Source organism: Saimiri boliviensis, chromosome 6, assembly GCF_048565385.1.
Source record: "Saimiri boliviensis isolate mSaiBol1 chromosome 6, mSaiBol1.pri, whole genome shotgun sequence".
Taxonomy (NCBI): Eukaryota; Metazoa; Chordata; class Mammalia; order Primates; family Cebidae; genus Saimiri; species Saimiri boliviensis.
The window spans coordinates 36,138,629-36,156,512 of NC_133454.1; the positions used below are offsets into that span (position 1 = coordinate 36,138,629).

The window sequence follows — 17,884 nt, forward strand, 5'->3', positions numbered from 1 at the left end:
ACCTTTTTTTAAATAATTTTCAGAATAGCTATTCTTCCAGACGGGAGTCTACGGATCCTAAATGCTTCTAAATCAGATGAGGGAAAGTATATTTGCCGGGGGGAAAACGTCTTTGGTTCCGCTGAAATTATAGCTTCACTATCTGTAAAAGGTAAGACAACACAGGTAAATGTTTTACAACAGCGGTCTCATGACCTTATCAGAAAGAGAATAAATATAATACGAATGCATCTATCTTTGCACTTAGATGTGTGCATGCTCCTGTGTATAAAATACATTGCAAGCATAGAATTAAAACAGCCAAATTGTCACTTTCTATCATTTGGCGTACCAAAAAGGAAGAAAGCTCTTATTGGCAGAAATTTTATTTTGCTTTGAATAAAATTTGTGAGAGAATAAAGCAAGCTTTCTCGAGTTTTAGTTGGTGTCTCAAAATTTAAAAGTATACCAACAGTATACAAATGCTTTTCCTCTACCAAGAATAATTTTATCATCAATCAGGAATATTACTCTATTATCAATTCAACTAGGGATTTGGGGCAGAAAGGAGCAGTAGAAAGAGGGTATGATGGAGGGGCGGTACAGGACTTCACCTTAGATACACTGGTCCCAGAGCTGTTTGTTGATCTCTGCATCAGTGAAATTTTTATATGCCTTTATTTTTGTATGAGAAATATTAATATAACTGCTTATATGTTTCCATTCATTTTCTGGTTCTAAAATAAGCTAGATTTCAAGCCTAGAACATTCTGTTGAGACTTTGTCATTGTTTAGTGATAGAAAATCTCATATCTTAGGTAGCTAAATCCCTTTAGATGTTTTTCACAACATATCTTTAATAAGTTGTTTTCATTGTGCATGTATTGTATGGCAAATCACACTCTGGCCATAAAAATATAAAAACATTATATTTTCTGTCTTTAAAATTAAAATGTAATTAAAATAGTGAGTACTCTGATATTTTTGAAAAGAGAACATCAGAAAGAAAGGAACAAAATTTAAAAGATACATTCATTTATATAACGCATTAGTGGACTCAAACCCAGCCTGTCAGTTCTTTTCTTATTCCTTCTGTGTGCCAGTCTTCTTTATTATAAGGCAATACTAGATCCAAAAACATTTTTAAAATAATAACGAAAAATGTTATTTTCTTAATCAGGAGTTTAATTAAATATTTACTTAGAATACTGCAATTCCCACAGACTTTTAACTATAGTATACTGCACTTATCTGTCTTCTCTGATGAGGCCAGAACTTCGAATGTCATATAGAATATTTGACTTCAGAATGTTAATATTTACAGTGACATTCCTGTCCCAGGATTGCATTTTTTTTTTTCAGTGACTGCTTAGAAGGACACGGAATATTAAAGGATCTGATCAATGGTTAGGAGTGCTGTTGCAGCAAACTGCACTGTTACAAACAATAGACCTAGAATAGGAAATTTAAGCTAATTTTTAATCGCTGTGTAAATCTTCTTAAAGTATCTATGACCAGGAATCTAATCAGGAAGGAAGATTAAAACCAAAATCTTATCTTCGTCACCTTTCTACTATATTTAAAACACATCATGTTGTAATCATCTAATCACTAACTTAACTTTTAAATGTAAATCCTGTATTGGGCATTATTGGTTCAAAGTTACCCTAACCTCAGTAAAAAAAAAAAAAAAAAAAAAAAAAAAGTGTCTGTTTTTAAAATTTAACTGAATCATTAAGTAGTTAAACATATACATTGATTTCTCAAAAAACATTTTCATTCAGTGTTTCTACCTTTCTTTTTATATCTCAAGCCATCTACAATGCAGCAAAAGTACAAAAAGAGGTACCTTCTGCTGATTATAAAATACTTTTCTACTCCTAAGAGCTTTCTGTGTACAGCAAATACAAGGTGGTGTAGTATAGTAGTATTACCTTTTTATCTCTGTTAAGATAGCAATTTGGAGGAAGGTGCTTTCTATTGCCCTGTAGCCTCCTCTCATCTTTAAGGAAGTAAACCCTCCCTGAATTCTTCCTTGTGAAACATGTAACATTTTTATTGTAAAAATTCTTTTATTTATTAATTATTTATTTATTTATTTTGAGACGGAGTTTTGCTCTGTCACCCAGGCTTGAGCACAATGGCGCGATCTCAGCTCACTGCAACCTGGGTTCAAGCAATTCTCTGGCCTCAGCCTCCTGTGCAGCTGAGATTACAGTGCCTGCCACCACGCCTGGCTAATTTTTGTATAGTTAGTAGAGACAGAGTTTCACCACATTAACCAGGCTGGTCTTGAACTCCTGACCTCAGGTGATCCACCCACCTCAGCCTCCTAAAGTGCTGGGAATACAGGCCTGAGTCACTGAGCCTGGCACCAAAAATTCTTTATTTTTATTTTTATTTATTTTTTATTTTTTTTACTTGTTCTTTAGGTTCTGGGGTACATGTGCAGATAATGCAGCCAAAAATCTTTTATTTACTTAATGATCCTTGAAAGTGGTCAGAGAGGCTACAGCCTCTTCTTTTTTCTAATATTCGTCCTTCCTTAATGTCAACTGCTGCTTCTAATTAGGTAGTCTCTTGTCTTTTTAAAATCCAAGTTACCCTCTTAATAGAAACAGAAGCTCTTAAATCATTTGTCCCCTACAAAAGCCCAGTAATATGCCCTAGCATTCAAAAGCTAGTATTTTACTTAATGACAACTTATTTAAATATTTTTTAAAAATCTGTTATATGTATCTGGAGCAACTACATTGAATAGATTTCTTTCTTTCTCAATTATTTATCATAAAATAGAATGTATGGTAACATAACAGGTTGATTATGTTAATTAATGTATTTTTATTTCTATAGAACCTACAAGGATAGAACTTACTCCTAAAAGAACAGAATTGACAGTGGGAGAAAGCATTGTCCTTAATTGCAAAGCAATTCACGATCCTAGTTTGGATGTCACTTTCTACTGGACTCTGAAAGGACAGCCTATTGATTTTGAAGAAGAAGGTGGACATTTTGAAAGCATCAGGGCCGTAAGTGAATACATTTTTATTCTTTTAGTAATGATAACTTTAGAAATGTCGACTCAAATTTGGGACCTTCCTTAGCTATGAAATGTTAAGGAAAAAAATAAAAATAAAAAAACAGGACAAATGTCAACTCGAAAAAAAACAATTACTTTCTTCCATTATTTTATGTCAAACTGAAAGCAATAAGTAATTGTTTTGAAACCCCCAGCAAAAGATTGAGAATTCCTCATTATGTAAATTTGGTTTCTTTGCTGCTTTTACTTATTTAAATTAATATAGATAGTATTTACACATACTTCTCAAAAGTTATGTTGCTACAAAAAGTGGGACTGCATTATTTAAAACACTGTTAACAGTAATTATGATACAATTAATAAATAAAATGCCTGCTTGTCCTTCTCAAGAATGGTATTTTTTAAAATTTCTTTAATTTCTCACAAGCTATAGAGATTAAACATGCAACTCATAGTCATAAATGCACATTAGCCTTAAGTCAGCATTCACAGATATACTCATTTCTTTTCTGCCATTGTTTTCTTTTTAATATCTTCCTTTGTATTGTGTACCTACATGGCAATCAACCAAATGGAGTGGAAAATCTTTTCAACCGAATCCTATAGACCCATCACAGTGCTTTAACTCTAGAGAAGTAAAAAGAGGCCCCTTCCCCCCATTGATTTGTTTAAAATGTAAAAGAGTAACATAATGACAGAGGGAGGAGAAAGACAGATGGAACTGGGGTGGCAGAAAAAGAGCGACTTTGGCTGGAATCTTCCTTCTATATTGGCCAAAGAGATGGAGCCAAATACAATTTTTGCCTACAAATTGGATTTAAAATGCTGTTGCATACTTATTAGTATCCGTTGGTTCTTCCCTAAACACTTTGAGAAGCACTGGAAAACCATAGCTCTAGTGAGCCCAGGCATTTAAACTCATATTAAAATGGATTTTATTTTATAGGTTATGGGATACAAGAAAAAAAAAAAGCCCTAAATTCAAAGTCAAGAGTTCTCTGGATCAAGTACCAGCTTAATCTCCAGTCAGCTGTGTAACATAAGGCCATCCACATGATTTGCCTGGGCATTAATCTCAGGAGAAACAAAGTGAAAAAGTTAAACCAGATAATTTCTAAGATAGCTTCTCACTTTAAAATTTGGTAAATGTGTATTAGTAGAAGAGTAGAGATGAGCTCTCTGTTGTACTTGCCAATGTAACAAAACATTAGCCACTTTCTTCAAAACTATTCCTTTCTTCCTGATTTACTTTGCAATTAATGGGAGAGCGCATACAAATAAGAAACAATTACCAAAATTGTTTACCATCTTGTTAAATGAACTAATTTTAATTGTTAATGTCCAAGTTATACGTAAAATATTTACATCATGTTAAATTAAACACTGCTTTGTGGTTTTCCTTCTTCCTTTACCTGGAGTTAATTCCTTCCTACGTTTTTTCCTACAAATTTTATAATATGGGTGATGTAAAACAAATAAAGAAAATATAATTTTTTTTAAATCACATTTTGATAAAAATATCCCAGAGGAAAAATATCTTCTTGGGATTACCTGCAAACATCCATTTTGAGTGATCACATATATAAAGCAAAAATATGTCTTAAAAAATAATAATCTCCCTTCTTATAAGTAATTCCCCTCTTTATTTTAAAATACCAATAGAAAAATAAATGCACCTGGTGAAGTTACATGAATTACTGTTTTTGTCTCTTAGACACAGACATTTTAGGTTGATGTCATTCATTTGTATCAATAAATACATTTTTTTCATAGGTTGGCAGTTAAGAACATCTGCTGTATTCCCCTTTGCATATATGCTTTCCTTGCCCCAGATAGTACAAAATGAACTCCTTATTCCATGCAAACCCGTAAAATTACAAGCCACTTTGAAATCAGGCCCTGGATTAGAGACAGTAACAATAAACTCTGAGATAGAAGAAAAAAAGCAAATTATGGTACTGAGAAGGGAGAAAAAAACATTTAGCTTTAAGGTATGAAGCTAAAATATACTTTTAGTGTACATATGTAGTTTAAAATATTTGGAAGCTTCAAAACTGTAGCATGTACAAGAAATTACCTGTCACCTTTCTCTCAGTTACTTCAAACACTGATTGAGTCTTGGCTGGTTTCAAGGACACACACCAGAGAAAGTACCATTGTATGATGAGAAAAAGGCAAAGAAAAGAAAGAACAACATTCTGTTTCCCTTCTGCCCTTCTCCTTGTAAAATATGTCTGGAAAATCATGCTTTAGGAGAAAACATATAAAAATACTATAAAGAAGGGAGATTTGGGAGACCTTCTCAGCTGTAGTTACCTTCTTTTCGAGAGATCAAGGAAAGACTCTGAGAGTCAGAGGGCCAGGACAGGACTGAGAAGGGAGCCCAGTGGGGTGACCCAAGGCCAACTCTGAGTTTCAAAGAAGAGCCATTTAAGAATCTTGAAGGATCTCATTAGGGGTCTAACCTACCCAGCAAAGTAAAAACGTGAAATAGGATCCAGGGTCTTAAGCAGGAATAGCGTGTGCCTGATTGGAGCACTGTCTGGGCTAAATGCCCTGGGACAGAACCCTGCCAATGGTGATTGAATGAGGGTGAATCAGAAAAGAACACATTACCACTGCATGAGGTCAAATAAATTAACTAAACCTCTGGGGTGGGAAAAAGAGATAATAATATTTAATATTTTGTAGATGCCAAAATATAACTTCATGATGATCCTTATTTTTCAGCTAGCTGTACTGGTATCTTTCATACACATACATTAGTTTGCAGATAAAGCTCTAGTCAATTCTTTCATATAGCCTTCATATAAAATCTATATACAATGTACACTGTATACATCTATATGCATATACATCTATATACAATGCACATTGTTATGTTTTAAAATAGATGATTGCTTTGGACTGCATTTCAACAGAGTACATAAACACATGATCACATCAGTCGACAAAGTAATAGTATTGCTCTAAATTAAAAATTCTGTTTAAATTAAAGCATTAATAATGAAAATGCCTCTACTATTTATGTTGCCCTCTTAGGCCAACTTTTACAAAGCCAGCAATTTGACTAATTTGGAGTGAATCCATTATTGAAGTCACTGTTGAAAGGGGACAAGCAATCAATTAGTTCATAAACATTCGATCCAATTCATCCAAATCCTTTTTTGGCAAATTTTCTGAATAAACTGAATGTGATAAACTAGTGAGGATATTCTTCAGATTTTAAACCACTTTATTTCTGCAAGCTAAGTGCTGTTGGGGGACGGGGATCCAAAGTCAAAGGCATAGCGCCTCACACCTAGCAGACCACCATCTAAGGGCAGAAGTTGCAGGATGGGCTACGGTCTGCTGTAACAGAGCTACCACTCAAGAACTGTGTGCTTATAGCTGTTAGAAGGAGTTGGTAATTGAAATGGACCTCACTTGGGAAGATTTCACCGGGTACTTAGGAGAAAGTGCATTTCAGACAGAGTGAGCAGGTCAGGCAAACACAGAAGGGCAGAAGAGCCTCTGTGCGTGTTTTGAGAACAGTGAGGAACCAGTAGGGGTGTACAGTAGACAGTAAGTCAACATTTGTTAAATGTGTTTAAAGGAAAGCAGCAGAGCCTCAAAGGCACTGATTTATGAGCTGTAAAATTTGAGTTGTGTTTTGAGTGCAGCAGGGATTCACATGAGTCAGATTTGGTTTTTAGGAAGATAATTCTGACAGCTGTGTGGAGCAGGGATTGAATAGTTTGTGGATTTTACATTCTGTGTGGACCCATTAAGCAGAGGGTATAATAAGGTGATAGCCATTGTAAGTGTTGACCTTAAATAACCATCTTGTTATCAAATAAAAGTATTTACTTTTGCATCTTTTTTAACACAGAAAAATATCGTCAGAATAGTCCACTAGAGAAGAAATTACCTTTTCATTGTGAACTTGGTAAATTGCAACCAAATGGGCAACTGAGCCAAAGTGCTATATAGCTGCATGGTCCTTCACATTTACCCAATCTTCTGGTTATAGCAATACATGTAGGAAGGCAGAATTTTGAACCCAGTTTTTCATGAGGAAACTGAATAGTAAGACTTTTCCTGGCCACATACATTGGGGTAATAGTATTCTATATCATGTGACTTTTAAAATACACATTTGTTGACTCTCCTTTATAAAGCTAACCCTCTCCATATTCATTGACCACCTATTATGTGTTCGACCTTTGTCTATAAGCTGTGGGAAATAAAAATAAAAGGAAGGTTTGATTCCAGTCTTCAATAAACATAAAGATAATGCAAGTCACTAAGCAATTCAAGAGAAACATGACCATAAAATCAGTTACTAACTTTTAAAATCACAGCCAAATATTGTTGAAGACTAGAAAGGAAAGAGATTAATGTGACATTTTGTCATTGAACACGTACTGTGTGCCAAGCACTGAGCTTAGATGGATGGATGGATGGATTAGATAGATAGATAGATAGATAGATAGATAGATAGATAGATAGACAGACAGATAGATAGATAGATAGTGTATCTGTCTAGGCACACACACACACACACACACACACACACACACAAAAGCTCACTGATTCATCTTAACAGCCATATGAAGTAATGTTATTTGAGGAAAACATGCTACCTGACCTAGACTTCAGTGAGTAGAATTAGAATAGTCAAAGAAGCAAAAGAAAGGCAATCAATCTAAGGTGAGAAAAGATATTACATCTATCTTAGGGTTGTGCTGGATCTTAGAGATTACTGAGTTTGGCATAGGCTGATGCCTGAAATCTCTTTCAGTATCACTGGCTTATGTGCTAACCCTTTCAGTGATGAGGACTCACTCCTCTGAAGTTCATTTGATTACCAGTCACTTCTGAATGTCAGAAGGTTGGAAAGTAGGAGTAATTATGATCACCCTTATGCCAAGCATGAGAATCATAAGGAAACATGTCTTCTTCATATGCAGAATTTTTGTGGAGTATTAGGTGAATAGAATATAAGTCCCTTAGTGCCTTGAGAATTTTATGTTAGCTGAAAAGCTCCAGCCTGTATCAATTTTCTTATTACAAATACTTCTCTTCCTAGTTTATCTTCTCTAGAATTAGCTTCTATTTCCTAATGAGTAAAAGTCTCAGAATAGAACACAGCAAGTGCTCACTTGGCAGGATTCTCTTTCCTGAATGATAAGTATTAATCATGCAAAAATCAGTGGAATCATTGGGTATACTGCCAGTTTACTAAGGCACAAAGCTCTAAGGGTCTCATGAGCAAATGCTCCATCCTCATCTTCATCAACTTGGCATGCGAAGTCCCAGAGCCATTTATTTCATCACTAAGCAGGAAGTACATGAAAGGCCAGAAGATCTAACAAAGGCTCACAGTCTCTTAGACTCATTATGTTTGCTAGTAACATTTACACTTTGATGTAATACGGTCTCCTGGACTCTGAGTGCTACCCTTTCCCTATCCCACAAAGGGCCTCTCTTTTCTCAGCAGTTCAGATCCCACCTCCTGGCTCTTTGTCCTTCTCCAAATGCTGGTAACCTCGTAATCCACCAATTTTCTGTTTTCTGTTACAGTTTCCTGACCGCCACATATTTGCTGTATTACAGTTCCCTCCCAATCTTTTACCTAACCTAACAAAAAAACATTTTGTAAGTTTAATAGGAAAGAAACATACATACAGTAACCATCAACCAAAACGTGGGGACTCTCATGAAGAAAAGTTACCTTCAAAGGTTTAGAATACTCAGACTATGCCAGAAAATTATACCATAGTCATTCTCCCTGACTTGTCTATACCAAAAAATGTGCCTCCATTCAGTATCTTCTCAAAGTAGATATTATTCCCAAAGCAAATAAGAATGTCAGTCTTTTTAGTATGTGTACATGTTTCACATAGTTATATAAATAAGACCAAAAAATGCCATTTAATTATGTGATTCTATAAAATTTTGTGTATTGATAAAATAAACTGCAGGGATCCTAAAAGCAAGGGCTAATCTGTAATTTTATTTTTGATCACTTTGTCCTAAGAATGTCCATAAAGTAACCAATCAATGCTTGTTATATAAAAACAAAAGCTGATAAAAAGCATTTTCTTTGCTTAGCCAACTGCTACATTATTTCAGAGGTTTTAATATAATTAAATTCTGCATAAAATTTTGTTAACGTCTCTTTTCATAACAGAATAGTTTGTTTCCTTGCTTTTTTACTTTTTACACAAAATTGGAATATCGCAGTTTGGAACTGAATGAACGATGACTGCCTTAGTGACCTCTGAGACAGTCTGTTATTGGGAGACCCTTCCTTACCTCCTGTCTGTGGGCCACAGTGCAGTCAGGATTGGAAAGCAGTGCTGTATTGACTGTCCATCTCCATTTTGACTCTCATTGGCAGACTGTATCACATAGCAAAATGTGAAGTCTGCGTCTTTGCTTTTTGTAGATGGTCAGAATCAGTAAAATCAGGTAATGTCTCCACGTTGTCCCAGATAAAAAGACAGGCTTAGCAATCCAATTCATAGGCTGTACTTTGTTCATCTAAATAATATCTACCAAAACAAACTTCCTATATTATGGCAGGTTAACAGAGCATTTTTGTTCATTTAGAAATTCCATTTTTGATAGCTGTTTTATCTCGATGACAGGTTTTCATAACATTATGTGTGCTATGACTAATTACTAGTGTCCTTGCAATTTTTTTTTTCTGGTGCAGAACTGTAGGTCTTTGTTATTATTGTCACAGACAGAATATAAAGCTTTTTGATAAAGAAAGGCAATTTTTGTTGTAGGCCTGCTGGGAAAAGTCACATCAATACTTTGGGTTCTACCATCTCTGAGGGGATAAAGGTACCATAATTCCCAGAGCCAGATAGGATATTTTAGGTTATTGGATAGAAAACAAAGTGAAGAATGAGAAATAGAAGACATTTCTTACCCCTTAATAGAATTTTCTTTCCTGGGTTACAAATTTTGTAAGTTAAATATGCGTCTAGCTCACTAACTCCAAAAACTCAAGAAATGCGCTTACTTGTATCTACGACTCCATGTTTTCTCTTTTTGAGGTTTTATTTTTTTTCCAATATTGTTTTTCCATTTCATACCTAAATAAACTCAGATTAGGTTTTAATAATCCTATATTCTGAGTTGATATATATATATATATTTTTTTTTTTGAGACGCAGTTTCGCTCTTGCTACCCAGGCTGGAGTGCAATGGCGCGATCTCGGCTCACCGCAACCTCCGCCTCCTGGGTTCAGGCAATTCTCCTGCCTCAGCCTCCTGAGTAGCTGGGATTACAGGCACATGCCACCATGCCCAGCTAATTTTTTTTTGTATTTTAGTAGAGACGGGGTTTCACCATGTTGACCAAGATGGTCTCGATCTCTTGACCTTGTGATCCACCCGCCTCGGCCTCCCAAAGTGCTGGGATTACAGGCTTGAGCCACCGCGCCCGGCCGAGTTGATTGTTTTTAATCCAACAAAACCATGGATTTATCTGGAGTCAAGTACCTATTATTTGGAAAGGTGATCATTGGTAGGCCATGGTGGGTGGTTCCACTCGCTGTTGTTAACTTTGACGATAAAGTCAATTCAGTTTATTTTATTGAAGTTTATTAATCCTAATTCTCACCTAGATCCAAGTCACTTTTGAGAATGAATTACTTACTTAGACATATCAGTCTTTCTGATATACATAAGAAACCTCTCATGCAAATTTCTATTAATTACCCGTAATTGTACATTGAAGAACAATCAGTGGTTCCTGGCTTTAAAATCATTTTCCCTTTCCAATCTGATAGAAACTTTAGAAGACAAAAAACAATCTTATTAATTATATATATGCCATAAAAAGTTTGCAATGAGTGAATAACCAAATAAATAATATCAAATCCATTCTTTATAACATTATCACTTTCTACTTATGTCAAATGTTCAAGTTACTGAAATGAGTACCTAAATTATCTTCGGTGCCTAATAACCATCTTTTCTCAGCATTCAACTTTGCACATAATCGGTGCTTTTATTTACATCTTAAGAGACTGTTGTTCACATCTTGATCATTTTTCAATATATCTCTATATGCCTATTGTTTTCCTTTACTTCTCTCTCTTCCACTATTCATATTGCTTGTGAGCCTATTCCAATGAATTGAAATGGGAAGGATAACTAATATGTCAACTTTAAGTAAAGATACCATAAGTCAGTGTAGTAGATGCTGTGGTGTGTCGTCCAGGCTCTCCCTTAAAGACTGAGGCACTCCTTCCCCAAGCTATGGAGAATATTGGTGGCTGACAGCTCTCAGCTGTGTTAGCCCTGGGCATTGCTTTCAGTCAAAGAGAGTTATCTGGCTCAAGCTGTGCTCCACCCAAAGCTCATATTCAATGTATGAGATGATTAATGTATAGAGATGATTATAAAGTCCAGACCCCTTGCTTCGCTCCAGATTTACAGCTCTCAGCTGCTGATCACCTAATAGATAGCTGGCAATATGCTAGACTTTTCAAATATTATTGCATTTACTTCCTTGAAATATGTTGTGGTGTAGAAATTGTATTGTCATTGTTGTTATCATTGTTGTTTCACAAATGAAAAAAAAGAAATTTAGAAAGATAAACAACTTTCCCAAACTTAAATCACTGTTGTATACAAAAGTTATCCAAACTAGGACTGAACCCCAATATATTATCATTTATCAGACCTAGAGCATATCTAGAATTATTTAGCAACATTACTAAATTTAATATTATCTTGTGAAAAATGTAAATAATTATCCTTCATCCATTTTTAAAATTTGTGAGTCAGTTGTTTCCACTGCTGGTAAGATTTCCATGTAGTCTTCTAAAATTACTTATTCTTATTAAGTTTATACTATGATTATGTGGTTACATTTACACTATATGAGTTCTGACTTTCAATTATTTGTGCATTTCACTATCATGGGAAATCTCCTGCCCCTAGCATTGTTTTATGTACATTATTGGTACACTGTGTGTGTATATATGGATTCTAGTTATGTTGAAGAAATACCGATATGTTTATAGGCATTGTGTTATTTTAAAGAGAATGCCCTACATATATCTATGCATCTAGCATATATAATCTAGAGAGTGATTTTTGAGATTTTGGTGGCCAAAGTCAGTCTCTCTCTATCTCTCTCTCTCTCTCTCTCTCTCTCTCTCTCTCTCTATATATATATATATATATATATATGTATATGTATATGTATGTAATATATGTATATATTACATATATATCTAATATAAGTATATATGTATATATATGTAATATATGTATATATTACATATATAATATACGTATATATACGTAATATATGTATATATACGTAATATATGTATATATTACGTATATATGTATATATACGTAATATATGTATATATTAAAAGCAGTAGTATAAGTCAGATTCTTAAAAATTTGATCATTTTAGAATAAATGTGAAACAGTTTCATTATCTGAGTAAGACCTAAGCTACAACATTTAACTAGAATTTTACATCTTTAAGAGACCTTTTTACCCTTCCTCCCTCATAGGTATTATCTCACTGGATTCCTGTAACTACACTGTTAGTCAGGCAAGTTATATATAAATGAGAAACCTGAGCTGCAAGAAGGAATACGGGTAAAGGTCCTCACTAATGAAGGCCTGTGCAACACAGGCCCATTTATGACACAGACACCATCATCACTTGAGATTCTTTCAACTTTAAACTTCGTTGCCATGAAAGATGTTCTAAATCTAGTTTGCTGTGGTAAAGCATAGCTAGAACTAAAACTAACTGTAACTCTTTGTGTCTTTTAACACTGAGAAGATAAAAAGACGGTGTTTTTCTCTGCTGTCTTAACTCTCTAGCTGGGTAACTACATCTGTTATTACTATACTTACTTGATCACTATTAAAACATTAAAATTACATGTTCAGTTAGATGAAATCATCAAATTGTTTAAAATTCTCCCAAAAAAGTGGGAAAGTGTAGGTTACAATCATCAAATTGTTTAAAATTCTTAATACCGAGAATTAATTGGAAAACATCTTAAAATATCCTGCTACACTTGCCTTTTCAGATGTTCTGTGGGTGTGTTTTCCCATTAATTAAAGCTCATTCTTCTGGCTGCTGTAATTGTTCCATTTTACGGTATGTGAACCCATTTTTAGGCTTTGAAGCTTCTCTCAAAATGGATATGAGATGCAATATGTTATATGTTTTAACAACTGAAATTGATGCAAAGAATGTAGAGGGTCTCAATCATTCTTCAAAAAAAAATATTTGGCATCCACATTTTGGACATTAAAATCATACCTGCTCTTAACAAGTATGTATTTACAGCATTGTTTTATGTACACTTTTGGCCACCAAAATCCAGTTTTCAGATCAGATAGCTGAAATGTCTCAGAGTTTTTTCTCTTTCTCACCCCCATATCCATCAAATTGTCAATTATTACTAATTCCATTTTGAATCTGTTGATTCCTTTTCTCTATTCCTGAAGTCGAAGTCCTATGCCCAGCACTTATTTCTAGTGCTGTCATCTCACCACCTTTTACACTGCAATCACAATCGTTACTGTGTTTCTAACAAGCCGGTTTCATCATACTAGACCTCCCCATCTCATGCAATTACATAAATGTGCACTACACACACACACACATACACACACACACACACACACTCTCTCTCTCTCTCTCTCTCACACACACCACACACACACACACACACACACACACACACACACACTCCCCCTATCTTGGATCTAACTCCAGCCTACATATCAAACTTCATCTTTCAACATTTTCCCCTATTCTTTATTTTACAGCAAAGCATAATAATTCTCTGAAAATATCATGTTCTCACATGGTGACCCACTGCCAAGAATACTCTGCCCTGACTTGTAAGCTGTGCAAACTGCAGCATTTGCTTCAAGACAGCTTGAATTCCTTCCCCGGTGCTTCCATTATACCTTATAGATCCCTCCACCAGAGCAGGTATCAAATGTTGCTCTAAACATTTTGCTCAATTTTCCCCCTCCTGGCCTTTACATTTGTGAAACTTAGGAACATGCTTATTTTCTGGATTTAACACAGTACTTGGTTCACATTAAAGACCAAAGAAGTATTTGTAGTTATGAAAGGAATCAGCAGATACAGGAGTATATGAACTAAAAACTAGCCATTTAGAGTAGGTCACCAAGAAACAAACATTGACTAACATATATATCTATCATTATAGATAAATATATTGCCTTCTATATAGATATCTGTATATCTCTCATTGATCTATATATCTCTATATTGCTCTCTCTATAGATATCTATATGTCTCTCATAGATATGTAACTATAGATCTATAGAGAGAGATGATATATAGATATCTGTAGATCTACAGATATAGATCTACAAATATAGATAAATACAAAAAGAGAGAGAGAAGGGAGACAGGTTCTCACTCTGTCGCCCAGGCTAGAGTGCAGTGGTACAATCTCAGCTCACTCCAACCTCCACCTCCCAGGCTCAAGCCATCCTTCCACCTCAGCCTCTGGTTAAAGAATTTTAGTTAACAGAGGAAGTTCCTAACTTCTCTTGTGATTATAGAATATGTCAGTGATCAACATGTTCATTCATTTTACTTCACATAAAAATTTAAAGATTTTTAATGTTGCCCTAAAAGTAATTGTTTTCTCTGAAAATAATAATCACAGGAGTTGCTACTAAAAGAGAAAAATACAATGGATTCTAGTTATGTTGAAGAAATACTGATATGTTTATAGGCATTGTGTTATTTTAAAGAGAATGCCCTACATATCTCCATGCATCTAGGAGATGTAATTTAACCTGGAGAGTAATGAAATACATCATATATGGAACTGAATACTAGAATTTTTACCTTGTAGGAAAAATACATGAAAAATAATTTTCTTTTTAGCCTTCTGAAAGCCTTCTTAGATAAAAGATTGTTCCTATTATCTAATACCACATAAGGTTTAGGATTTTTATAAGCAAACAGTTCAGTTTTACATTTTGAAATCCTATTGATATGTCAGTACTGTGTTTTTAGATTGACTCCTATATTATTTCTCAAAGTGATTTTCAAAGTGTTTGGTTTTTGAGAGAGCATTACTTCTAAGACATCTTTGAAATTCTACCTTTATTTTGCAGTTTCTCTTTCTGCATCTGTTTTGTATTAAATTCTAAAGGATGCCTAAGTGTTATGATATATTTAGTTTTTAGCTTTTCAGAATCCTCTAGTTTCTTTCATGCACTATTTTTATCATATTACAGCATAAAAATGAGCTTTAGGAGTCTAGAATTAATAACTCAGTAGGTAGCATCTCAAATATGTTTTCTCTCTCAGAAAAGAAGGAAGACGAAATTTTAGAAAAGACCATTGGACTATTATTCACTTCCTTTTTCCATCTGGTATCCATTATATAAGGGACCTAGAAAAGGTCACCTTAAAGAATTTGAGAAGCATGACACCATTATCTTTAATGAATAATTAAAGGCTCTATTGAGCATTTATTTTATCAGTGCAGAAATACAGTCAGCTTTTTGTCTCATGGGTTCAGTATCCATGGATTCAATCAATGTGGATGGAAATATTTTAAATAAATAACAGCATACAACAAAAATCATACAAATATAAAACAGTATGGTATCCAGCTATTTACCAAGCATTTACATTGTGTTAGATATAACTAACCTAGAGGTAATTTAAAGTCTGCTGGAGAGTGTGCATTAGGTTATATGCAAATACTACACCATTTTATAGAAGGCACTTGAGCATTTATGCATTGTGGTTTGTTGTCCTGAAACCAGTCTTCCATGGATACAGAGGGACAACTGTAGATGAATTCTTATTTTATCTCAGTTCCATAGAAATAAGTTGAGCATTCATATACTAGGCACTGTTCAGGAGCTGAGGATTCTGTATTAATGTCAAACATTCTATAGGAGGAACATGAATACGACTAAAGTAAAGCACTGCCTTTGAAGACCATACAGTCTTATAGGTAAACATACATATAGACAGATACATGGCAAGTGTATTGAAAGAAGTGTGTTCAGGAAGCTGAGTCAAAGGTACACACCATCCAACCTGTGGAAGCAGGGCAGACTTCCTAAACCAAGTATTACCTGAACCTACTCTTAAAAGAGTAAGTTTTACAGACAAAGCAGAGAGAGGAAGTAGAAAAGAAAAAGCCTTCACAGGTAGAAGCTGAGCATGATGAAACATGGGAAATACTGAAGTTTTCTCTACTAAATCCCAATAATAAATAATGATCTTATAGTTAAAGTAACCTTCATTTAATATATTACTACAGTAATTCTATATTAACGATGACTTCTCAAATCAGCTATGAGAGTTAAATAAATGACCTTGATTATTTTTGGTTTCAATTATAACAAAGTACATAAACATAGCAAAAGTAAAGTTGCCAGATTTTTTCGAATTAAATCCAGGGATAAACTGTTATCTTGCTTAGTATGCGTTTTACAAAAATTTACATGTGGCTTGAAGCTTTCTGTGGTATAGATAAAATATAAATTAACTATTACAACTGTTAACACTCAGTTTTTAGGGCCATTGAGATAATTCCCTGAGGACTGTGTGATTTTTTTTTTCCAAGAGGCTGCTTGTTATTCTCAAGGCAGTTCTAAGAATAAATGCAGTTAAGGAAAACAGGGACTAAGATCAGAACTTCTGCTTCCTTCCCCATTTATTCCCATGCTAAATAATAAATTTCTTTAGGACAGGGATTATATCTATTTTACTAACCATTTCCAGCACCTGGCATCATGCTTTGCAGATATATTTGCTAAACAAAATATATATTAAATATTTGTTAAATTAATTATAATAAATAAAATTGTATATCCTTACATATCACTTTTTTATGTCCTCATTATCTACAAAACTACTCAACCAAAAAATAAAAAGATATCAATGTTGGGAAAAATTTGATACATTTGTTCACTTTGCAAATACTTACCTGTAATATGTACGACATTAACCAGAATATCGTTGAATAAGGCCAGGCCAGTGTCACCCTTTTACATAGAGTTCTTTGTGTACTAACAGATAGATGGACTTTTAAACAACTATTTAATGAGATAAGCTTTATAGTATTCAGATAGTATACTGATGAGATAAATAAACTCAAGGAGAAATTTGAGTTAATAAATAGGTATAGCTATAGCATTAACAGAAAAGCGTGTTCTTAGACTTAATGTTCAATTGAATTCAACTAAGCTCATTACTAAAGGTTATTCAGCCATTAGCATAAGGTAAGGTAATAATCTGACTGATAATTTTTGAATTACCTTGAAACCAACTCTTTTCCTTTATATATCTTACACATGCTACACCACCAAAAGAACTTAACTATTTTCAAGCAAAATTAGCTAAAACAATTTAGATTGCTTTACCAGTGAAGATACAACACTACTAACTTGTTCAAAAACTGCATCTTAAGAAGGCTCAATCTAAAAAATACCGTATTTTATCCTTTGTAATTACTGATAGTCCTGTAAATATACTGTATTTATAAAATTCATTTTAAAGCACCTATTAAATATAGTGATAGTATTTCCTAAAAGTATTTTTGAAAGCTGTACTTTAATTGTCATTATTTATCATTTGCATAGTAAAGAACAGTTAAATACTTGTAGCTTTTCCCAAAGTAAGGCACCCTGTGACATGCTTTGCTCACTGAGCTCTTCACATAAGTAATCATTCCGACAGTATGCTACAGTGTCTCTGGTGTTTAAAATTACTGTAGCCCTACCATGTCAAACTGCAAACACTTCAACATCATATATCAATATCAAATGCTTCCATTGGCTTTTTTAAATAATCAGGCAGGA

The 17,884-nt window shown here is 34.1% G+C and overlaps 1 protein-coding gene across 3 annotated transcripts in view; it reads left to right on the forward strand.

The window, feature by feature from the left end:
* The window catches only part of CNTN5 (contactin 5), a 1,375,758-nt gene that overhangs the window by 1,202,368 nt on the left and 155,506 nt on the right, over positions 1-17,884 (forward strand). For all 3 annotated transcript variants that reach the window (XM_074400462.1, XM_039471391.2, XM_074400463.1), the window contains 2 exons: positions 24-151; positions 2,833-3,008. In XM_074400462.1, coding sequence (XP_074256563.1) covers positions 24-151; positions 2,833-3,008 — 304 coding nt within the window. The remainder of the gene's footprint in view (positions 1-23; positions 152-2,832; positions 3,009-17,884) is intronic.